The sequence below is a fragment of the Zerene cesonia genome, chromosome 18 (assembly GCF_012273895.1).
Source record: "Zerene cesonia ecotype Mississippi chromosome 18, Zerene_cesonia_1.1, whole genome shotgun sequence".
NCBI classification, from domain to species: domain Eukaryota; kingdom Metazoa; phylum Arthropoda; class Insecta; order Lepidoptera; family Pieridae; genus Zerene; species Zerene cesonia.
Genome location: NC_052119.1, coordinates 568,486 through 593,632, shown reverse-complemented (window position 1 = coordinate 593,632; position 25,147 = coordinate 568,486). Strand labels below are relative to the sequence as shown.

At 34.1% G+C, this 25,147-nt stretch overlaps 3 protein-coding genes across 3 annotated transcripts in view; 1 reads left to right on the top strand and 2 right to left on the bottom strand.

The window, feature by feature from the left end:
- Positions 1–5,886, bottom strand: part of LOC119834041 (vacuolar protein sorting-associated protein 13A-like) — a 20,545-nt gene extending 14,659 nt beyond the window's left edge. Inside the window, exons 1-6 of the mRNA XM_038358318.1 lie at positions 5,760–5,886; positions 2,824–2,999; positions 1,865–2,265; positions 1,385–1,596; positions 765–939; positions 127–400 (exon numbers count right to left, since the gene is read on the bottom strand). Coding sequence (XP_038214246.1) covers positions 127–400; positions 765–939; positions 1,385–1,596; positions 1,865–2,265; positions 2,824–2,964 — 1,203 coding nt within the window. The 5' untranslated portion in view covers positions 2,965–2,999; positions 5,760–5,886. The remainder of the gene's footprint in view (positions 1–126; positions 401–764; positions 940–1,384; positions 1,597–1,864; positions 2,266–2,823; positions 3,000–5,759) is intronic.
- A 790-nt stretch (positions 5,887–6,676) lies between these two features.
- LOC119834011 (transmembrane protein 183) lies at positions 6,677–9,208 on the bottom strand. The gene is made up of 3 exons (XM_038358283.1): positions 8,940–9,208; positions 7,786–8,384; positions 6,677–7,023 (listed from the first exon to the last, which is right to left on the bottom strand). The coding sequence occupies exons 1-3, from the start codon at positions 8,971–8,973 to the stop codon at positions 6,697–6,699; spliced, it is 960 nt and encodes a 319-aa protein (XP_038214211.1). The 5' UTR covers positions 8,974–9,208; the 3' UTR covers positions 6,677–6,696.
- Positions 9,209–9,683: 475 nt separating this feature from the next.
- Positions 9,684–25,147, top strand: part of LOC119834040 (liprin-alpha-1) — a 99,813-nt gene continuing 84,349 nt past the window's right edge. Inside the window, exon 1 of the mRNA XM_038358316.1 lies at positions 9,684–10,209. Coding sequence (XP_038214244.1) covers positions 9,961–10,209 — 249 coding nt within the window. The 5' untranslated portion in view covers positions 9,684–9,960. The remainder of the gene's footprint in view (positions 10,210–25,147) is intronic.

Genomic DNA, 25,147 nt, shown 5'->3' with positions numbered 1-25,147 from the left:
TCACATTTATTGTAAATGTCTAAAATTAAGTAAAATCTTGTAATTTGATAAGAAATAAATTTATTATTATTATTATTAATTTAAATTAAATTATTGTTTTTGAACTCAATACATGAAGTGACTTACTTCATACTTCGCCTGTTCCCTCGCTATCACCACCGATATAATTGGCAGGTTATCTTCACACTTCTGCAAGTCCATCTTCAGCTCAATATCATTGGGGCTTCTGAGTAGACTCTTATATGTCTTTTTATAAATATTGTAGTTGTCTCTGTGCTTTTTAATGGCGGCCCACGTGTAGGGCCGTACTCTTTGCTCTAACACGGCATTGTAGGCATATTTCCACCATTTTTTGATGCCTTTCGATAGCGGTATACCGGGGTGGAGGTGGCGGTGCTTTCTGGGGTTAGCGATGGTAATAAATTATGATAAGCAAAAATGCTATATATTACTGATTTATATTTAAGAGTATTTATTTTGAAGACTTCTCAAAAAAACATAGGGCGACAAAATATATTAATTAAAAGAGAACAAAAGACATTACTATATTATAATGAAAGGATGATTACAAATCCTTTACGTGATCTCTTTTCAAAATTCAAACCATTACAAAAAAGGACAGAACAGTCTTTTAGGCACTATTATAGAGGAATGTTTTGTCTAAATTTTTAATAACATTCGTTGATGTGTCGTAATCGAATAAATTAACTATAAATATAATCCATCTGAAAACAATTATGTCTACCAACGCAGCAGTATATAACCTGTTAAGCTGGATCCTCCTGAAAGAAGCGAGCAAATTGTCAATGGACAAATACTGCCGCCTGGACAGTTGCAGTGCGCTATCTTGCAGCACGGCGTCCAGTAACAGCCGCGGTACACGTGCCTCGCCCGAACGGTTTATCAGCACTTTGACTTTACATGTCACTGGTTTGAGTACTGCAATGTGTTTATATATGTTATTAGAGTGCTGCAGAGATTTTATTACTACAATGAGTTGGTAATAACAATGTATGCATGTGTAATAATAGTACTGCATTGTTGTTTATCACAACTATAACTTTATATGACACTGGTTTGAGTTTGCAATGAGTTGGGATTAACAAATTATAGTAAAAGTTCTACATAGATACATGTATGAGCTCTGCTTAATTTTTTATTGCATGTAAAGAATATTTTCACGTTTTTGCTTCTACGGGTGATTTACGCTTAAATAATTGGAACTTTTGAACAGATTAAAAATTTTTTTTATACGCAGGTATTTGTGAACGATTCATTCGTTCACAAATTCCCGCCGTTTTAAGGTCAAAATTTGTAAGTTATGTACATACCGACATTCAATTATCGTTATGTTTTAGCTCAAAAAGATTGCAACCATACTCACAAAACTCAAAATCCTCATGATGCATGGAGAACTTATCCAACCCAGTCAGCATATAATGCTTCCAGTTGTAATACTGCATGGGTGTTATATTAGCTATTTCAACGTCATCCAGTGCTGTTGCGGTGGGGTTCCAGTAGAGGGACAAGGATTCAATCCGCATCATTTGGTACACTGTGGACGCGTTCGCCGGAGTCACTGCGGGCTTCCATTTACTAGAAATAACGTGGAATTATTGATAAAAACTTAAACTGGTATTATTTTTGCGATTTTTTTTAACATTCATTTTTATATCGATTTTTGCCAAAATCTGTTGTTTTTTTATATCACATAACTAAAATGCACTGTAAAATCTATAGCTAATCTATCGAAAGTTTATCATATAAATGAAAAGATAATTAACAGTTTGCATTTACAATTAAATTGAGATGCATTAAAATCTTAATCAATTCAATAACGACTAGATACAAAGTATACACCTACCTATTAGTGGTCTCAATCGATAGACTTTGCAGACAGAGTCCACACGCGAGTGGGCCATCCTTAGAGCTGATGGAATCCTCATATCTCACATGAACGTTCCTTATATAAATCTGAAGGTTATTCACGATCGCCGTGAACAGATTCTCAAAGAAATTCTGTGGTCCCTTTAGGACTTCGCTTTCCGCTTCCAAATCCTGCAATATCTTCCTTTTAGCCGCTCTGGTGAGACGTTTCTCTCTTTCCGGGTCGAAATAGCTGTTGGATATTGCTGGACCGACGAGTATTAGGACATCTTCGATATTGACAACTACGGGTTGCGTGTATAGCCCCGACCACGGTATTTGTAAGTTCACACGTCCGATTGTACCGATCTTCACATCGATTGGTAAATCCAGTTCATACTGAAAGAGTTTTATATGGTTTGTAAGTTTCTTAACTGCTTACTTACTGTTATTGGATAGATTATGTTTTAAATAAAGTAACTATCACAAATCTATTTAATTAAATGATTATTGCTGTTTCTTAAATTGAAGTCCCGTGTCCCGCAGATGATATTATCTATTTCATTGATCGATTTTCTATATGGACAAGTAGGTTATCAGCCTTCTGTCTGAAGAAAATGTTCTTTCGCGTTGCAAAGTTCGCCGGGTCAGTAATTTTAATAGATATTTAAGAGAACTCGGTATTTTGCATTGAACATCAATTAGTTATATCGTAAATATATGAGTAATAAATGTCAATCGTCAAACTATAGTAATGTAACGCACAAAAGGCGCGCTTTTCATATTGTTTTTTTTTTTCTTTATTAAACTGCTATTGTACCCCGCTGTACATAAATTTTGTAAATAACGTAGTTGCCAGTTTTTATTTATATCGAACCAAGTTTGATAACTCGTATTTTAATTTAGAAAATAAACGAAGTACTTATGTACAGTAGACAGTTCTATAATAACACCTACCAAAGCTTCAGGTTTCAGCTTTAGCTCAGTCAGGTTGACATTTCCGGAGAAGATGCCCACGTTCAGATTTTCCGTATCTAAATCCTGAACGTATTTCCCGAGCAGGCGGTTGAGAATCCCCGCTACTGCTCCCTCGAACATGGTTGCTTTTGTTCTTTGACTTTAGAGGTTAATTCCTGAAGGAATAAACCAGATTAGTAATCGAGATTGATGAAAAAAAAAAAGAATATAGATATATATATACCTATATACCCATATATTATATACCTATTTCGTTATTAACCAGGAGCAATACTAATACCCAATATTTGTTTTATTTAAACAATATTATACAAATATGACGTATCGCTTTAAACCATCTCTGTCAAGGCCCTTAGAGCATACTATGACTCCTTAATTACGATAAAAAAACCTTGATAAATGTTAAAATCATATTTCAAGAACATACCTAGACGCGAATTTACTTAGATATGTGAAATAGTCTAAATATGTGAAAAAGTATAAACCAATATTTTCATAGGTTTCAATTAAAATTTGTTGGATTTGTTGATTATTATTTATTCTTCCAATTAAATTTTCCGCACAATAGAAAACCGTCTGTACATAATGTTTTTATCAAAAAAATCTTCTATTAATTAAATCCAAGCCCATCAGATTACTGTTACCTTATAGATAATTTAAATAGCCTTTGATTAAAAATATAACCTAAAGCAAAGGTGGGCTTAAATTTAGTCTATTTCAAAGAACTTTTATATAATTGGGTTCCAATCCCTTTTATACAACCCGTCCTTTGAAAAATAAAGCTTTTCATAAGACTTATATTTTCCGAAAGCTATTTACGACCTTTGATAATAGTCCGATCCGTGTTTTCACAGAGACTGTGTTTTTACACCCACATACAGTATTAAGTAGATAAAATTATATAGACAGTTTTCTATTTAATTTTCGAATTTCTAAATTTATTACAATAAACAGAGTTTACGAAGTTCCTTTGAACAAGAAGTAGTACATTCATTGTTAGTTTGAAAGATTGACCTCATACATAAAATCATTATTTAGCCGCACCTATACTTTAATTGTTAAGAATTGAAATACAATGTAAACTACTTTGATTGCTTAGTAAAACGAGAATTTACCAACAGCTCTCCTTAATACGCTAACCGCCGCCGCTATGTATCCATTACAAAATTTTCTCGAAATGAAATCACCAAAATATCTATTACAAACAGTATTGGACGCGTCCACACATTGTTTACTCAATATTTATTAAAGTGTGTCCTATCTTATCTGATAAATATCGATAATCTGTTGGTAAATGTCAGAGGCGGGAATTTAGTTTTGTTTTTTGTCCCAAATAAGTTTTTATTTAATTGCAATATATGTAGCATAAGATAGATTTGTTAAAATATATTTTTTTTTATTAGGAGCACCGCACACTATAATCTTAGAAATATTAACACAATATTATAAAGGAGACATCTAAAAAAAGTTTTTTAAAACAGATATTTTACAAACGAGTGACGACTAGATACAGGGACTTAACTACCATGGTTGATGGTATCAACCGTTTCAATGATACATGCTAAGGGGGGCCTCCTATTCCCTAAAGTGCGTATCTAGATTTTGATGCGGACACTGTTTTTGTGCCCCCCCACAAATTTTTGGTATAGGACCTCCATAAGACAGCTACGCCACTGAACGACTACGAACGAGATCAATTAAGCCAGAAATTACAAAACAGTTAATACGTTTAACCGTCTAAAATGAATGAAAATTCATATTATTTTCGTTTATTTCATATCTATATCGACTTGTCTTTGCTATTTTTTTATTTATCTCCTTTTAAAAATTGACTCCGTACTATGAGGGTTTCTAAAAGCAGGTAAACTGGTAAAAAATTCTAAAAGACTTCATTACCCGTTTGCACAGGAGAAGTGTATTATAATTCAGACTTGCATTACTGGCTTTAGACCAGACCTGGTTCATTTACAGCCTGCCTCAGGATAAAACAAATCTTACTAATTTTACAATCAGCAAGCGGTCAACAAACAAAATATTTAGAAATTTTTAGAATATGATTCAGGCATTTTAAACGCAATGTTACAGCTCTGTGAGCTCTATATTCATGTATGAATCAAACTCTTTTTCTAGAAATTATTGATATAAAAACTCAAGTCGGGCTTTTAGCATATTTACTACTCAGTAATATTTGTGAAAGCATACAGCTAGCTAGGCTGACGTATGTACGCACGCGATGGTCGTAAAAAAATAGAACAAAAGCTAGAGAGGCACAGCTTTGGCTAAGTTATTAGATTTTATCAAAAAGATTATTAGTTATAAACAAATACATATTGGATATGCGTAAAGAATTCTGGATACAGTTTATATTTTAACTCATACACATGATCTAATTGCTTATTTCGAGAAAATTCTTTTACAGATAAAGATATGCTCTTTAATGATTAATATTCTTAACAAAACAACATCGGATACTTGTAGGACACAATTCTTATAATTCTATCTATTTCACAAATGTCAAATACAAACTTTTACGTTGGAACTTTTGACCCAAAAAATCCTCATTAACATACATAACAGAGCACAATTACAATCTTAACATTAATGCTAAACGAAGAACTCAGCCTGTCGTCAAGGAATTCAAATGTTAATGTTCAATTAAGATTAAAGGTCGCCGCATCAGGCACGCGCAATATCTCCTAATAATTGATGTTTCAATCATGGTGCGTCTAAAAATAGACTCAAGAGCAAGGACACACTATTGACCTAAACCTAAACCTAAGTGGCCTTATAATCCTCGAAAATAAAAAAGGAAAATACTTGACGTCTTAGAAACAAACATTTTTCCTCTATCTATTTGAAATCGTGCCTTTCTAAAAATTGTGTAACATGTGTGAAATATATAAAAAAGTACTTACCGTTACATGATTTTACGAACATATAGTATTATTATAAGATAAAGACGAAGGCTCCAACAGGAGTGATTGTTTTTCTCAGTAAACGTCACATACAGCGCAGGGCCGGCTGCCGCGCATGCGTGCTAACGTTCCCTCGGGGTAGGAAGGCATGCGGGAAACCCGTGATCGGCATAATATAATGTCTTCGTTCAATAGAAGCGTACTTTCTTATGACGTCACCTCAATTATCTTTGGAAAACTGTGATATTCCTATAATTTTATACCTTTACGTAGTACCCACTTGTATACCTAAATATTAATATACTAAATTATTATAACATTGTATGAAATAGCATACGAATCCGTGAATAGTATTTCGTGCGATGATGAAGAGAGCCGGCGGCTCGTTTCCTATACCTTACTCTTGTGCTAATTTCCACGGGAGCTGGTGATCGCTTACCATCGGGCGAACTACCAGCTCGATTGTCCGCTGTACCATAAAAAAAATGACCATGAATCGTTGTAAGAAACTCATCATAATGATTCTGCAGATCCTAAATAATTCACATTATTACTTTACAACTGGGAGAGTGCAGGAGGAAAATATATAAATCCTATGCAAATTAAATAGCAATTCCTATGTCTGTATGTTTCTTTTTCTAACAAATCGACAGGCAAACATATTGAAATACAAATATTATATCGATACTAGCTGCGCCCTGTGGTTTTACCCGCGTAAGTCCGTATCCTGTAGGAATATCGGGATAAAAAGTTGCCTATATGTTATTCCAGTTGTCCAGCTATCTACGTACCAAATTTCATTGCCACCAGTTCAGTAGTTTTTGCGTCAAAGAGCAACAAACAAACAAAAACAAATTATGATTACTATTAGAATAAAATAAAAAGTTAAAAATTTTAGTGCAATTAAAAACACGACAAAAGCTTTAAAAATATATTATCACAGTTCATATGTATTTAAATCATCATCACACATTTCAAAGAAATCAACATCCAAAACCGGTGAAGACTCTTCATCCCTCTCTAGTACAGGTGGTTTCACCTCAAAATGCGGGTAATTTGGATGCCACCAGTCAAACACATTCAAACTAACAACAGAGTCCAATACAATGGAACATTCTGGAAAAATATTCCTAGACACAGAGTTGCCTTTGTTGAAACCTAGATGTAGTTTCTGTGAGGAAAACCCTTGCGATAGTGTGAGACTAACGGATGACAGTGTGAGGCCCATTAGAGGTGGCATATTGTACAATGTCTTGCAAAATACCTGTAAAATAATATTGAAATTAGTCAATTACATAGTACAAAATGTACAACCTATGCTTAAACAAATCAACATAACAGATATAAGACAAATCTTTACATAAATTCCGATAGATGGCGCTGTATCGAAAAATACCGAGCGAAACACGAGGGAAGCCTCGAGCAACAGCTAGTCATATATATTAAAACTTTCCATTCTATGTATCTTACAAATAAGTGATTTTGATGGAACTGCTTAGAAAAATTGCTAATTTGAATTTCTATTATACCATGTGAACTTCAACTACAATGAATAGTACCTTCATGTATCAATTTTGAATCAGATAACAATAATTTTTAAAACAATTAACTTAGGAATACTATTTACATTTCCATATTGGTTTAAATTATTCTTGCCTGGCTCTTATGTCAAATTAAATACAAATCTTGTTCCTTATTCTCCTTCCTATTAACTCAAACAAATTATAAATCTAAATAGATTTACAATTTCTTTGAAAGAATACCTATGATGTCAAATAGGTGCAGAATCAATCCTATTAAGTTAAATTATTTAGGTGAACCTCACAGTACACTTATAGATTTTCAAATGTCAATTTAAAGGTTAAAATATGTATAATTTTTATTTAATACTATTTGATAAATTGGTATGTATTTAGTATATGAAAATAATTCAATATAAGTCATCAAATGTACCAATGACCAATAAACTAAATTGTACAAGTTTTTATGTTAAAACATAGATATTTGTAACAGAAATCAAAGCTACCTGCAACACTTTAGTTCCCTCCTCAGGATTGGCATCGACTCTACCCGCTTCATCTCTCAGATTGATATCTGCTTGCTTCTTAAGCTTAAAGAACACGGACCAGTTCAACTGTCCTTTAGTAAACCACGAGTTAACACACCTCCTTCCTACTAGGGAATGTGGACGGCTATCATATGCGGACTGTTTCGCTGTTCTCTCCAAAAACACATCATGTGTATGATACAAAGCTCTGATAACTCTCTGCCGTAGCCCATACGCTCTATAATTCTCCTCGATACGCAATTTTTTTGGCAATTTCATGTGATTTTCACAATACCGTTTGTATAATGAGTGCCAAAATGATTCCCGTTTTGTTATTGAGTATGTAGCTTTGTTAATTGCTGCAAAGGTGCCTATGTCTTCAGGATGAACAAATGCCGAGATGAGATAATATATTATTTCTGGATATATTACACCTGGATGATTGTCAAGGTCATCATTTTCTGATGTGTGATTTCGTTTTTTCTTATTTGACTTTTTGATTTCATATGCTTCATCATCAATAACCTCATTACCATCATTGTGGTCGTGTTCTCTTATATGTGCATATATTGTAGAATCTAAAAAAATATTACTCACAATGAATATGTTACCAAATAAATTGAATAGCAGTTATTATGCAAGACTATTTATTTGGAAACAAATTAAATACTTGAAAATTAAATATGTAAATCTTAGTACCCTGTATAACCCCCCTATGCGATAATTTTTATTCTTATTGCAATAAAGTATATATAACCTGAAAAAGCAGTGGTGGCTCAGTGGTGAAAACCTCGGACTTCAAAATCGATAAGTCGGGGTTCGAGACCGGGCGAGCGTGCAGGAAATAATTTGATTTTTCAATTTATCTGCGCATGTGGATAACATCACCACTGCTTAAACGGTGAAGGAAAACATCGTGAGGAAACCGGCATGTCCAAGAATTAAAAAGTTCGACGACATGTGACATCTGCCAACCCGCACTTGGACAGCGTGGTGGATTATGGCCTGAACCCTCATAGGAGGCTTGTGTCCCAGCAGTGGGAACATATATGGGCTGATGATGATGATGATATATAACCTACGCTCTGTACTCTAATGTTAAGCTTGAATATTATTTTGTATTATACACGTACTCTTTGCCTTTTTTTGACCTTTTTTCTTCGGCATCTGATTGGACTCTCCTTTTCGCAATTTTTAAAAACAATGCGATGCTTAGGAAGTGGCATTCAATATTGCGTATAAATTATTCTGATGTTACAGTGATTTAAGTACAAATGTGAATATACGATAAGGTAATGTATTGAAGTAAATGTTTTAATAATTTTATTTTTTGAATATGAACGAAAAATCCAAATATCTAAAAATTTCTATGTGTCAACACACTGTGACAGCGACATAAGCTGAAAACACAGATCTGACTAGTATACAGTTTTCTGTGACACAGATTAATGAAGTACAATGTTAATCTACTCTTTGATAAAGTAGTTCCTTTGTGAAACTGTAAATACAACATACAGAATGAATACCACTGGACAAAAAAAAATTAACATACTTAATTTATTTAAATCTAATGATCGCGATCATTACAGAGTAATAAGGGGAATATTTTTTATGATTTTATAAATCTGAATGTTCGTGCACGATATACTTACGATTCAACTCTCCTATGATAAATATTAAATTTTTAAATATAAGGGTTATACCCCTTTGTTTATTTTAGTTAATTTCAAACAATTAATTTTAATTAAATTTTTGAACTACAATGAGGTACTTAAAACAATATTTTTTTCATTGCGTATTTCAGTGCTCAATGTATAGTGTACATATCCGCCTAACATTTTTTTTTCATTACATTCTTTGATTTGACTGACGTTCCAATTCAAGATGGCAGACATGCCGCTTGAACCGCGATAGTATGGAATAGTAAGTTTACGTTTTAGGTGTGTCTTTTTAGATAATCGAACTATAATGTCTCCCGAAATATTGACTGAAAGTCTATACGAATATATCGACAATGTGAAACAACGTTCGCGTATTCTGTGTGCTAGGTTTAGGTAACATTTATGCCGAAACATATGTAAAACGGTGATCGAAATTATTGTGTTATTAAGTGTACCGTGTACGATAGTTATTCGTGTTTGATGTTAAATTAAAATGTGGAATATGATGTGCGACGTGATGCCCACGATATCTGAAGACAGTATTAGTCAACGGAGTTCGCAGTTCTCTGGCGAGGATGCGAATTTCGAACAACTTATGGTTTCGATGTTGGACGAGCGAGATAAACTGGTGGAAAGCTTGCGTGAGACGCAGGAGCGGCTCGGGGATACGGAGCTCCGGCTGAAGGATGTGGAAAAAGAGAGGGATTCGTTGCAGAGACAAATTGCAGCCAACTTACCTCAGGTCAGTGACTTTACTCATTCTTAAGTGCATACTATTTTAAGAAACATAACGACTTATTTCGCCGCATTCGTTTTGCATATCAATGTTTTCGCGGCCTTCGATGCAAGTGGTCTAATCCCATTGGGCAATATTTTTGCAGAATGTGATAACATTATCAATGTAAATGAACTGATTATATCTGAAAGGTAGTGTGTTGCTCTTATCAGTACACACTGACTCTTTTATCCTCACTTTTCAAATTTTCAAAAACTTTTAACTACACATAGTACAACCAATCACAAGCTTGTATTATGTGTACTTAATTTAAATTGATAAAGTTTTTACAAAAATAATTAATTGTTAGGTGATGCATGTACAATAACAGTTATATAATATACAATTTCTTAATTAGTAAGTGATCTAATTGAATTTGTTAAAGCTTAGCAACTTGTGAAATTAACAATAAAGTTCAGTTTTTTTAATTAAAAGTGCTCATTGATAGAAAGAAAAATTCTAAATATGCCTTTAACTGTAATTATCACACATAATATTGTGCCTCAAAGGTCATTGGTAGATGTATTATTATTATTCTTCACAAATATATATAAATATTGAGAATATACACAATTTTGTTGTATATGTTTCCATTGTATTACTGATAACATATAATAATTAGACTTTAATATGAATTTCTTAAATTCCCCTCAATTTAAACTAACCTTTTGCAAATTCTGTTCTAAGTATATTACATGTAATTGCACAAAACATTACAAAGATAATAACCAAGACGTTGTACATTGGGTCAAGGATGCGGTGTGTAACCAACGGAACAGTTTCAATGTTAAGTTATATTTGAAATTCAGTGAAATAATTAGTTATTTTAGCATTGTAGGTACTGGTACATTTGTTTAGTTATAATTACTTGTAACTACACAAATGTACCAGTAATAAAGCAGGGTCGTTTTAACATTACACTTTTTGAATGGATTATCAAATGTGGAGTCTAATGTTTGTTTATTTTTGCATAGATGAGGAGGCATGAAATTTTTCTAAACATTCATATTTATCAGGATAGTCTTATTTCAGGTCATCTTAAAACACTATTGTTCAAAATGTATTTAACAGATATTAATAGTATTGAAATGATAAATAATAGATTAGTAAAAAAAAGTATGTTTGGGCAGCATTTTTGGATAAAAACCAGACATCATTTACAGATCACCAAGAAAGATTGTCTGTGTTACGAACTGTCATCAACCTCTTTTCTAATATCAAAATATCTTTAGAAAATGATTACATAAAATCAATTTGATATGGGTCTAAGAATGACCAATTTATTACACCAAACCAGAGCCCTGTCCTCGACAAACCTTCCCATTCCTTTCCAATGTTCCTGTTGTCAATCCTACGCATTCACACAAGGCTGCCTCTGTCATAGCCATGTCCACTGTTAGGAAACTAGGAAAAATAGATAAAAACAATAATTGCAGCTGATTATCTTTCAAGGTAACTCAAAAAACTTGTTCTGCAATCTTTAGAGATTTAAAGCTTCACAAACCAAGTTAGTATAAATTTAGATTGTTATATATTTTTTCCATGTTGAATCATGAAGAAGCATGACCTGTCACGAACTTTGTTTAACTTGCAAGTGTAAATAAATAGGGACAATTACATGCTAAATGGTTGATATTCATCTGATTTAGAGTCAGTGTGTCAGTGGTTCTGTTTACATTGGAGAGGTCAGTGATCCACATGCACGATTGATATAATTCTCACCATTATTGAATCATTTAATGTAAGGTTATTATTAGTTGAGTAATTTATGGCCGGGAAGTTTGTTTATTGATATGCTGTTAATATTACAAGAAGGTTAGTAAGTGGTGGTTTATTCTATAATTTGTATATAAGATTTTATTGCTGGTTCTCTTCTGTACATCCGAAATTGTAGTATGTATATTGCTATATTTAAATCATAATATTATAAAAAAATTATAAGGAATAAGAACTGTAACAATAAATAGTATTTAAAAATACCTTTTTTATGTCATAGTAAGCAACTGAAATGGTGGTTCGCCTGATGTTAAGCGATCACCACCACCCATGAACGTTCACAGAGGTAGTGCCTCTGTGAATGCGCTGCCTGCTTTACCCATACCTTTGCATTGGCTAATATATTTCGTAGAGCATTTTCATAGCATATAATACTCACTCAAGTGTTCTCTCACACCATTGCTGAAATTTTAACACAATGTATTGGTATTCAAATCAAGGAATTTCATTGTTAATGGGTTGATTGATGTCAAATCTTTGTGTTTAACTAAGTTATGATGTAAAATATTTTCTAAAGACTAATTAGTAATTACCTTGAAGGATGACTGTGTAGTTTTTCTTGATGATTTATGACCAAGGCCAATTAGCGCGCTTGCCGTTTTCTTCGTGAAATGTCTACAAGTTCGTACTTATTTGATTTTATCCGCGTATTTCAAATCAAGGATTAAAACTATAAAATTATGAGAATTAACTCATTGTTATGTACGCAATTCTATATTTTAGTTGAGTAGGATGAATATACGCGATTAAAAGAAAATATTTTTTTAAAGAAAATAACCATAATATATATATGTATAAAAGAAAGCACCTTACTTAATAAATTTTCAAATCTCAATTCAGAATACGATATTAATAAATATTTATATTATAAATTATGTAAGTTTACCAAACAAAGAGTCGTATGTAACCCACTCAGAAAAGCTATTTCGTTCCCAATATCGGTGTCATTAGCCACGAGTGTCGTGAGAAGCCACGGTCGAGTGGCGACGCGCCCATCCCGCATGGTGACGGGCATTTGGGCATTGTTGTCCTTATAATGAAGGTTTATTGCAAATAGATCCACTCAATAGCTTCCTATAACATGACCAAGTGTTGTCAATTTTAAAACGAGCTTGGCGAAATTGCGATATTCGGTATAACGGATTTTTGGTGCACCATTAAATATAAAATATAGATGGCAATATAACCCTGATCACTTCAGTGCCTTGAAAAATGTTCCAAATCAGTATAATAACCCTTAACTATAGAGTCTAAAAAAATAATACAAGTATAAAAAATAAGGTTTGGTTGAAATAAAGGAAACTATCCATGATCGAGCCATAAATGAGGAGTTTCCTGTAGTTGCAATTTAAATTTACTACATTTAATTGTTTCTAGTTACTTCCCATGCCAATTCATAAATTTAAATACTCATATTTTACTAATCAATGTAGTTAACATCATCAAAATACTGAATAATTCGCACAGAGTTTTAGATGGTCTAACATTCAAATCCTACAGTTGCTAGTTCGATTCTGTTTTTTGAAGTGAAACTTCTTTAGAATCATTGTGATTTCAAACCTGATGCAACGGAAAAACGACAGGTAAGAGACACAAATACAAAAATGTGTAGGACGAAGCCGGCAAAGAATAAGACAGAAATATACATACTATTTTATGTTTTATATATATTCATCTCATTCTTTTGTCGATTTACTGAAGTTTCACTTCTGTAGTGTGTGAATCGCACACACACCTTTTTTTGTTTTATTTATTAATGGATCTGCTATATATAGTTAATGAAGTTAATGATGAAATGATTAATACAAACACTTATACTTATGCTTATGTGGGAGTCGAGCATGCTTGGGCACGAATTGGGCGCTCGCGCCAGGGAAGTACCACACCACCCCAGAAAACCGGCGTGAAACAGAAGCATGACTGGGAGAGCCGGCAGCCCGTTTCCTTTTCCTCAACCTTCCCAGTCCATTCCTTCTTTTCAGGTCCAGGTCAGTTTCCCGCTATGATATAAATAAAACTCATCGACATGATTGATACAAACAAATCAATACTCCTGTCAATTAAATCCACCTCATTTTTAGCACAGGACAAGGTTTCACGACCGCCTCGATCTGTATAAAGCGCCTAAGCATAATCTATTTTGATTTCTAATTTTATAGCATTGCCATGCATATTATATATCCTTAAGAAAAGAAACAAATTCATCAACGAATCAGATATCAAATGGCTACATGTGTGGGAAATAGATAGACCAATACAGAGGGAAGGACCGCCATAATGTATCACGTAATATAATCGTAAAACTACCAACTAGCTCCGCATTGAAGCCGGATCGCATAAGCCGTGTAACAATAACGCTTTGCCCGCTATTCGCGCGGATGCCAGGAAAGCGGGGCCCGTTTGTAATTTCCTCTCCTAATTTAGAGTGTGCCAGAAACCCGGCAGCCGCTTGTGTAAAGAATATAATCAGTGTGACAACGCAAAGGATGCTATAACGGACAGGCATGGCTTTGATACGCGTACACGGGGATTAATTAAAATTATTACCATGTCTTGTATAGAAAATACTGGTTGGTGCACGTGAGTTCATGTGGTGGTTATGACACTATGTATAAATGCACTAAGAATCATTCGTATTGCTTTTTTCAAAAGAATAAGCACAAAATTTAACATGTTTGCTGTAATGTTTGAAGATCGTAATGAAATCGGAATATTTTTTTCAAAGCGATGCAGTAACAAATAAATTTATATTTTAATACTTATATAATATGTTTAACCTCTGAGATCAAAATAATAACATATTTTCCAAACAAAGTGGAAAGCTGTGTTTGACATTAAGTGTCCTGCATTTAGATTGAATAGAGACCAATAGTTTTCTAATGCGATACGCATTACACAGCATAATATACACATACGATGTATAATGCATCTCTCCAATATTATTCGAAATTCGAATGCTGTTGAACTTTACATTCTTACTAAACTGCCCCAAAGGGAGGGTTGTTTCGAATCATTCCTTAACGTAACACATATAGCTTGATGGATGTCGTTATATTTTTGGTAATTGATGGACTCGTGCATTAATTGTGATTATTCTAGAAACTTATGACATTTAGAAAGAAAGAAAACACAGCTATAGTAATGGCATGCCACATGGAAAAAAAATGAGTGCAAGGTAGAGGAAAGAGGTAAATTTAAAGAAAATTCAGTTCACCCTTTGTCGTGTTTTACCCCTCTCGTGTGCCATCTGCTATTCTAGACGATAACGTTAGATTTAATTCTTTTAAGCTTTTTTTTCTCTGTATCTACCTACAACAAACACTTGCATGTAAATTCCCACAGTTACGTTACGCTTGGTCGTATTACATTATATTTATCTATTATATGTTACATATGTCAATTTTGTGTTTATACCAACTAGTATTTTAATATACAAGATCAGAGACACTGGAACCACTCTGTGCAAGAATTTCGATCGTTGTTTGAATATTATAAATTACTGAATGATTTCCTCAACAAGCGCATTTAAAGAATTACCACCAGCAGTGAAGCCGCACGCAACAGCTATTACTAAGTACCTTAATAAATCGATCGATCGATTTATTCAATCGATCAATAAATATATAATTCGAAGACCGCTCATCAACACACTTCTATCCCATTCTGTTGAACTTATCGAATATACATCCATTGTCCCTCGGCGTTTATTCAATTAAATGCTTAATATGTTTTGGGCTATTGAAGATATGGTATAGTTTATTTGCGTGACAACATTGTGGGTTAGTTGTTAAACTGTTGAACCATTGTACCGTATAATTAAACAATTGTCCTATGTAAGCAAAGAACTGGAATCTAAATAAAAGCAAAGGAAATACTTTTAGTAAATTTAAGGTTCATTTTATCGTTTGCGAGTATGCGTATTATCCATTTAAAAAATAATACGTCGATCTTTAATATAAATGCGATTGGATTTAGTACCTACCCCGGCAAGCATTGTTTCGCAAGACGTTATATCATCTCATCCTGATCATAATTGCCAGACTACTAGAGCATAGAGATCTAAACACTCCATTCATAAATCTATCACAACACGCTCCCTTTATTCCTTTTGTATGAAAACATTACAAAGACCCAATTTTTCATCGCAACGTCCGTTTTTGAATCATTCTCAGCGTCATTGTTATATTTTATTCCTTTGAATGAATCTTTTGAGGCCTCACTCGGCTGTATTTATGAGATAAGTTAGAATTAATTGATTATTTGCTCAGATCCGTCTCGGCTTGTGGCAAGTCGGTCGCCTAATTCCGTGATCCTGTTAAGATATTTTTACAATAGATTATCGTCGGATTAACATGAAATGATCGTGTTTCCTTTTACGGTGTTTTTTTACCTAATTTCTTGCCTTATCTTAACAACTAGAACCTGTAATGAGTCAAAATATAAATAAAAAATAAAATATAATAGTTTAAAAAAACTATAAAACACGCTTTAACAAAAATCATATTTTGCAAATTGAAAACTGGAATAATTTTATCAAATTAGTGTATTGTCATCGGTCCTCAATAAATCTACAAAGTTTGAACGAAATCTGGCCGTTTAAAGTGGGTCAAAATCGCGCCCAAATAAGTCAGTTACAAACAAACAAACATACAAACAAACAAACATACAGGTGAAGCTAATAAAAAGCGTGTAATAAAGATAAAGGTTTGATTTTACGAGTAGATTTTAGAAACCAAAATTAAAAAAAAATCCTTGTCTATCTGACAATATTGATTAATTATAATAACATTGGAATGTAATGGAAACTCTCATCAACCTTGCTTCTCTTACTTTCTATTCCCAACTCTTCTTTTATTTAACTTCCTATATGTATATTTTATTAAAAATGTTCATTGGATATTTAAAGGGTATTTATTGGCATCCCAATAAATATTTTTATTATAAAAAATACACACTGGGATATGTACTAATTATAAGCGTCCACAACATCCTTATTATTAAATGTAATCTAAAACATGTATTCTGACCATATTATACAAAAGCCAGCGAATCAAACTGACTTAACATTTTAATCAACCAGTCTCAAAGATTTTGCCACATAGTTCCCGTTTATGGGGGATTTCTGCGATAAAAAATATCTTTTATCTTATGTCGTTTATCGTATCATACACTACCTTTGCATCTATCAAATATCATCCAAATCTGTTGTATGGTTTAGGTGTTAAGAAAAAAGACCGACAGAGCTACTTTCGCATTTATAATGTCAGTGAGGATAATATACTAATGAGTCTGAACCGTACTCAACGGTGAGTTTATATGAAAGGTTATTATCATTATCGAGATGACTAGATAACTGTGTTGGCAAAATAACTCAGATAATTTGTTTCATAATCCATAAGAGGCTGCTAATTGATGGTATTTTTGTATGTGCTCCAGTAATAATTTTTATGGACGGTTACGTTACGTGCGACGTGATTATGTATGTGTATGTACTCTGTATCTGGATGTGTATGTGTATCTTTAATTTAATAAGGACCTATAGTCTACCTTCATCTTCGATAGATATATATAGATGCGATTTAAATAAATCGTGTGTTGATATAATCCTAATAAATTGGATCCATTCAATTCTTTTAAACAATTTCAGCTTGTATAATAAGTAAATACATGTTTCTTTCTGCAAAAAATCTTAAGAGATCACAAAATAAGCTGTAGGTATGTCCACAGATGTAATTCATATTCTGGTATAGTTATTGTCGTAGGATGTGTGAGACTGTTATCTTGCAAAATGTAAAATATGATTTAATTGGCGTTCTTTTATTATATTTAAACCGCAGGTAGGGTGCGTCTCGCGAGAATTTCCACAGCCATAACATTATCTTATCTTATCACTGATAAAACACGGCTAAACCAATAATTGTCCAATATAGTCCAATATAGTAGACGAAGATGAACGCACTGTTTACAGGATGTTAGTTGTAATATTTAAAAGGACTCTCAGCGGTGCGTGGCAGCCTTATGAATTGGTAAACGGGCGCCCAGCGAGCGGGCAACGGGCGCTTAGCTAAATGTGTGTAATCATTAATTCAACGGACCCATCCGCGGTTCCGTTTTATGGCTATTTCAATAAAATATCTCGAGCTTACAGCTGTCGTGTGTGTACTGATGATTTTTCAAAAGATACTAAAGTTTACACGCGATTATGTTGTTGTTGATATGTCCCGTATGGTTATTTCGTATCTCTTACCGTATTCACATTTCTCTAGTGTTTTGTTGAGTGAGTCATTAGATAGTAGTACATTTATAAAGTGTTGGATGAAACAAAAGTAATGGATATTGGATGATATGAATTTCAGTGTGGAATTCAGTCAATAGTATGTGTATCACAATATTCTTACCATGGTTATCGGAAGCGAAATAATTTCTCGTACATATTGATTTTTTTTCAGAATTATGTTTGTCCCAAGTCATTCATTTCTCGATAATAAATCCCTGTGGTTAATGAAATAGAGGAATGTTGGAAGTTTACAACATGTACTTCAAGCATGCATGCACTGATTAAATGTTCATAATTTGGCCACCCACCTCGTCCTTCGTTGAACTACGAACTAAGCTTCTTAAATTCAGAGGTTTGGTACGAGTCTAAACTTCTTAAATTCAGAGATATGGTTACATAAAGGTACCTACTCGATATTATATGACGATAAATGTGACTTATGCAATTATGAATAATGTAAACCGGTATTTAATTGCAATAAATAGATTCAATGCAATGATATCGAGAATTTACATAACGACTCCGTCACGCTCGAGGTATCCTCACAGTAGATTAGTGTCAGGGTGCCAATAAGGGAGCGTATTGTGTAGAATTATGTAATAAAATTGTGAATATCCATGGTTTGCATGATGTATATATATTGCATTAATAATAATAAGTATATATAATTTATGTGGTAGTCGAGCATGCTTCGGCAGGAATTGGGCCAGCTCGCACCGGGGAACTACCACACCCCCACAGAAGACCGGCGTGAAATAGCTTAGTGCTGTGTTTCGTTCGGTGAGTGGGGGTAGGTAGCGCTTACCATCAGGCGACCCACTAGCTCCCTTGCCGACTTAACATTAAAAAAAAAATAAGTTAAATAGGGATAGGTATCGTTACGATTAAGTCGATTCTATAAGTCAAGTGGTCATATCAAAAACAGATTAATTTCCATTATATCACTGTGTAAACATATAGATACATGTGTGTGTGTGTGGGTGTTAAAATCAGTGTAAATGAGCCTGCTCCGATTGATGCACTGTCGGTATCTACACAGATCACCAATCAACAGCTTGTACCTACGCCTTCAGAAACGTTATACAAAGTATACATGGTACATAAAGTTTCTGACCTTTCTGAAATATAAAATACACAAATATCTATACACAACTACAATAACAATCCTCGCTGGAGCTGGTTGTAGATTAAAATAGATTCATTGCTGAATAAATTTAAATCTGATAATATAAGGGCAGGATTGCAGCGCAGACAAATTAGGGATCCTTAGCGCTGGCGCCGGTTAAAAATAGCTGAATCGATACCTCTTGAGGCACGCGGGCTTCCTGCGTGGGATGTTGTGGCCGTATCTGCTTTTATTTGATCTTTTTCATTTTGATATCTACCTGAATGTACATATTATATTAAATTTAACGTAAGATAACCCTTGGCCTATTTGAAAACGCATAGCTTTAGGAATTTTTAAAGTAAATTTCGCCATGGAAAGCGTGTCTTTAATGAATCACAAATCATTTTCGACTAAATTTTTTCTCAATCATATCTACGTATTATATGTACGTATAATTTATAACATATCTTATACCTTTAAACGAGCAATTCTTGTATATATATATATATATATACATATATATATATATATATAATTGGAATCTCGGAATCGGCTCCAACGATTTTCATGAAATTTAGTATATAGGGGGTTTCGGGGGCGATAAATCGATCTAGCTAGGATTTTTTTTTAGAAAATGTCATATTCGTGTTTTTTTTTCCTGACATCTATTGGTGAATAATAATACTATTTTGCTTCGTAGATATCTGGACAACTGAAATAACACATAGGCACTTTTTATACCGATATTCCTACGGGATACGGACTTACGCGGTTTCAACCGCGGGTCACAGCTAGTCTTATTATTATACATTGAAAAAGATTTAAAAATATCTGTAACACAATTAGTGCATGAAACACTATTATAATAGTCGTGTCTTCATAAATAATCATACTCAGATCGTTATCCGCCGCCAGCTATTAGATTATGCCTTTCACGAAAAAAAAAACCTATTTTCCACATGTAATTCCATTGAAAAGTGACATAATGGCTGCGCATTCAAATATTCCTGAATTGCCAGCTGGTAGACGGCTCACCTCACAAAAGGATGTCCCCAGCATGAAAGAACCTCGTGTATAATGTGTATTGTGAATTGTACTTGGGCCTAGAAATAGGACCGTCAAATTAAACAGGAGAGGCTTTTTTCAAGACAAGCGACTGGTAGACACAGTACTTGAGGTTTACAAGTATTAGCAGCGGAAAGGTGACCAATGTATCCTATACTGTAATATATCCTGATACTGCAATGTCGTTATTTTTCAACGTAATAAGGATTACTTCGAAAAATCAACATTGTTTGTTTGATTTTGCAAATGAACTTAAAAATCTACACGCTTTATAAGCAAGTGTGATATCAACTGGTTTTCAAACTGAAATGTTAAATGTGTGTTTGCATTTCTGTTTCGTCAATTGCATATTTAGATTTTCGATCGCAGATATGAACTATGAACTTTCATCGCGAATACAGATGGCCCTGGAGTTTCCGTAAACGCCACATCTTTGTAGGAGTCTATAATTAATTATTTTTAACTAAAAACTAAAGCCGCCTTCAAGTGTTCAGAACTAGACCATATTTAAATGGACAACACGGGAGATGCTAGCTTTCTGATAAAAAAGGATCGTCAAAATCATCATTCATCCAGTCGAATTTTGTGAGTTAACACACCAAAAAAGAAACAGTTGAATTGTTATTATACTATTGATAACCTCCTCCTTTTTAAGTTTGTTGATAAGAGCTTTCGAGATATTGCAGTGCTAATTGGAGTAATGTCAATTGAATTAAAACGTCGTTATTCATCCGTTGACAGACTCCGCTAGAACTGAATAAAGTTATTCATTGATCAATTTCGTTCGTTCGTTCAGATTCAGATTACACACACACACGCACACGCACATACACACAATATGAACTAACTCGTACGTACAAGATTGTAATACTATAGTAGCGTGAATTTATTTATTTTATATTATATCTACTATATAAAAATAAGTCGGGTTTTCCTTCCTGACGCTATAACTCCAGAACGCACGAACCGATTTCCACGGTTTTGCATTCGTTGGAAAGGTCTTGGGCGTCGTGAGGTTTATAGCAAAGAAAATTCCGGAAAAATTTCAACAGAAAAGCGGGAAAAACGAAATCATTTATTTGGTGGCGAAACGGAGTTTGCCGGGTTTGCTAGTAATTAATAAAAATTTAAATTGTTTGTAGCGATTTCTTTTTTTATTTAACTTTTGTAACAGGGTATTTTTAGTTTGAAGGCTTGTTTTAAAACTTGCTCTGCTCCAACGACACGGGGAATTGTATTGCGGAAGCAAGGATCCCTAATTTCTATATTCCATGGTATTATTTAGAAAATAAATAACTTAAAATATTCTTATTATACAAGCAGTGGTGAAAATATTGGACAAAAAATTTATAAGAGTTTTCAATTTATCTGCGCATGTGTATTACATCAAAACTGCTCGAAACGGTGAAGGAAAACACCGTGAGAAAACCATACCGGCATGTCCGAGACTGAAAAGTTCGGCGACATGAGACATCTGCCAACTCGCGCTTGGCTAGTGTGGTGGTTTATTCCCTGAACCCCTCATAGGAGGCCTGTGTCCCAACAGTGGATATAAATATGATCTGATTATGTTTGTTATTATTAGATTCTATTCTTCTTATTTGCCAGTTGCGTAGATTTTGGTGCGGATTTATGTTAATTAAAACAACTAGATGTATTTATCCATGCTCACGGCTTGCGGGCTATTTTATAATTAGACATTACGCTAAGAGTATTATATATGCATTATATACTCGTTAACCACTCGCACTGATTGTATGACATATTGTAGTTAGTCGATGTGTGGATTGCGGTTAACACTGAGGTTAATTAAGCGAGATCGAGTGGTATGCACTTGTGATGGCCTGTTGATGTCGATGGATGGATGGATGGATTTAAATTGTTCCCGTTGATAAATGAAAAAATCTATACGTTTAACTATATTATGTATAGTGAAACAGTAGCCAGACCATCTGTAGGCAGATAGATAAATAATTGACTTGATATACCTACCTATCTAATTCTTTAAATCTGGATGTTGCTGTACAGAAGCTGGTTTGTCCCGATATCGTGTAAACCTTTAAAAGTCTATTAAAACACGACTAGTGTATTCAATCATTTGTTGTGTTGGTACTTATTTCGATTATAGTTTAGATAATCACATAGGCTACTTATTGCCCGGGTACCACGCGAGTGACGCCGCGGGTAACAGTAAGTAAATGATATATGTACTTATATAAACTAAACTAGCTTTTGTCCGCGGCTTCGCACGCGTTATATTCGGAGTACGTTTAAAAGATTTTATTATACATAATAATAAAGCTTCCTCCTGAATCATTATCTATTTAAAATACCCCATAGAAATCCGTTGCGTAGTTTTAAACATTTAAGCAAACAGGGATATCGAGACATAGAGACAGAGAAAGCTACTTTGTTTTATACTATGTAGCGATTCTCAGTATTATAAAGAACATTAATATTCCGATTTAAGTTGCTCATAATTCCAACAAGATAAGCTTCAAAACAACGATACATCACCGTTCGCTGAAGGATGGACGTGGGAATCGTGACATCCAGATTCCTAGATTGCCCGTAACGATCTCAGATTACTCTATTATTAAACGTAGGCGATAGTCGTCCGTATTTAGGCTAACGACCGATGCTATCACCGATCTAGTAACAGCACGGAACCGTTCTCGATTAATTAACGAAATAGATTAGTAATTTTAATACTTCCTGGTGCGATGTGTGATTAATTTATCGCCGTTTGGTTTCATTATGTATTTATACTTAGAGAAATATATTGTATATTGTTCTTCAGGATGGCTAAGGTTAAATTCCTACATTACAAATTAAAGATTTTTTAACGTGTTTTAAACGCGATTTATGCATTATGTCATTAAACCTGACGATTCGAACACCTTACAGCGAGCATGGTTACGGGGGAAACTGACGGTGGTCTCACCGTCTTTAATTTCTAAATGTATACCTAATTCTCGCGTAAAATCAAACACAAGAAAATACTGTACATTAAGATTTGCAAGAGTTTTTGTTATTTGATTTGGGAGTAAGAACGATCATAGCTATTTGAGTCGCGAAAAGTGACAATACGTGAGACGAGCCAAGGTGGCTACAGTGCGTAATCGTTTCGATCCATTACGCAACCATTACCTCATGTTATTGTCGCGCGTGTGTTACTTAAGCCTTAATATTAACCTAACCTATTGATTTCGAACACAGACGTTTCTGTACACTTACTAACTTTACGATAGTATTTTAGTTTGTTTGTCATTCACGTTGCAACGGAGCGGTATTATAGGATGCTTTTTGTTTAGGAGGCTAGACGAGAATGATACAGGCTTTTTAGTGCGGTGAAATATTGCATTCCCATGGGAATTTCGTTTGACCGCGCGGGCTAAGCCGCGGGCATCATTTAGAACAATATAGAAACATAAACCAATGTGTGATCCTTAATAGAAGTCGATTCGAACGCATAACGAGGAACATTCAGACACTTCAAATAACAAATAGCCAAAGAAGTAGGTATCTATCGCACATATGGTCGGCCGTACTGCACACTACAAGTGTACGAGACCTCCGAGTGGAATGCAGTGAATGAAATCGTGCGAGACCGGTTGTCGCGACCTTGTCAAGGCGGTCCGGCCGCTCGGCGATACGATAGTTGGGTTTTTTTCAAACGTTGTCATTGTGGGATATCGTTGTGTTGATTTTTTGCCGAGTAATGGTTCAACTATTGTAGATTACTGTATCGGGCCCTGGGTGGGAGTGATTTTGTTGAGGCAGTCATGTATTCTAGATATTTCTCTATTGTATCTCTTATTTATTTTTATATTTCACTAGCTGCACCCGGCAAACGCTGTTCTGCCTTACTCTTATCGTTTAGTGGTATGAAAAATAGATGTTAGCCGATTCTCAGACCTACCCAATATGCTTACCAAATTTCAGAGGAATCGGTCAAGCCGTTTCGGAGGAGTATAGAGACTAACATTGTGACACGAGAATTTTATATATAAGACTAGCTGCGCCCCGCGGGTTCACCCGCGTAAGTCCGTATCCCGTAGGAATATCGGGATAAAAAATAGATGTTGGCCGATTCTCAGACCTACCCAATATGCTTACCAAATTTGAGAGGAATCGGTCAAGCCGTTTCGGAGGAGTATGGCAACGAAAACTGTGACACGAGAATTTTATATATTAGATTATCTATAATAAATGTGTGAAATATTGTATATTAAACAAGAAGAAATTTGTGTTTATATACCAGTATCTTTGCGTACCTTGAAACAATAGTTAAATAATCGATAGCACATCTATCCAAGAATACTACGAAAACAGTTATAATAAAAACTCTAAATGAGGGCCATTTGGAGTCTTATCGCCAGATTTTTTTTTGAATTTTTTAAAATGTCGGTACGTCGACAACCGAGAACTAAACATACTAAATACAAAATTTATTTTTTTGAATCGCCACAACATCCTCTAGTCACAGTTGACATATCATCCATTCATTACACCACACCCTGTATATTTTAATGGTATTGTACCAATGAAAAGACTGGAATTCAACCATTAGTAAAAACAACACAACTATATAATCTATCTATCTATCTATCTATCTATATATATAAAATTCTCGTGTCACAGTTTTCGTTGCCATACTCCTCCGAAACGGCTTGACC

Excerpts from the sequence above, each read along its gene's own strand:
- LOC119834011 (XM_038358283.1), bottom strand. The coding sequence starts at position 8,973 with ATGCCGAAGAAAAAAGGTCAAAAAAAGGCAAAGA. Across the intron at positions 8,385-8,939 it reads AGGTCAAAAAAAGGCAAAGA|ATTCTACAATATATGCACAT; the intron begins GTACGTGTATAA and ends ATATTTTTTTAG. Across the intron at positions 7,024-7,785 it reads AGGGAACTAAAGTGTTGCAG|GTATTTTGCAAGACATTGTA; the intron begins GTAGCTTTGATT and ends ATTATTTTACAG.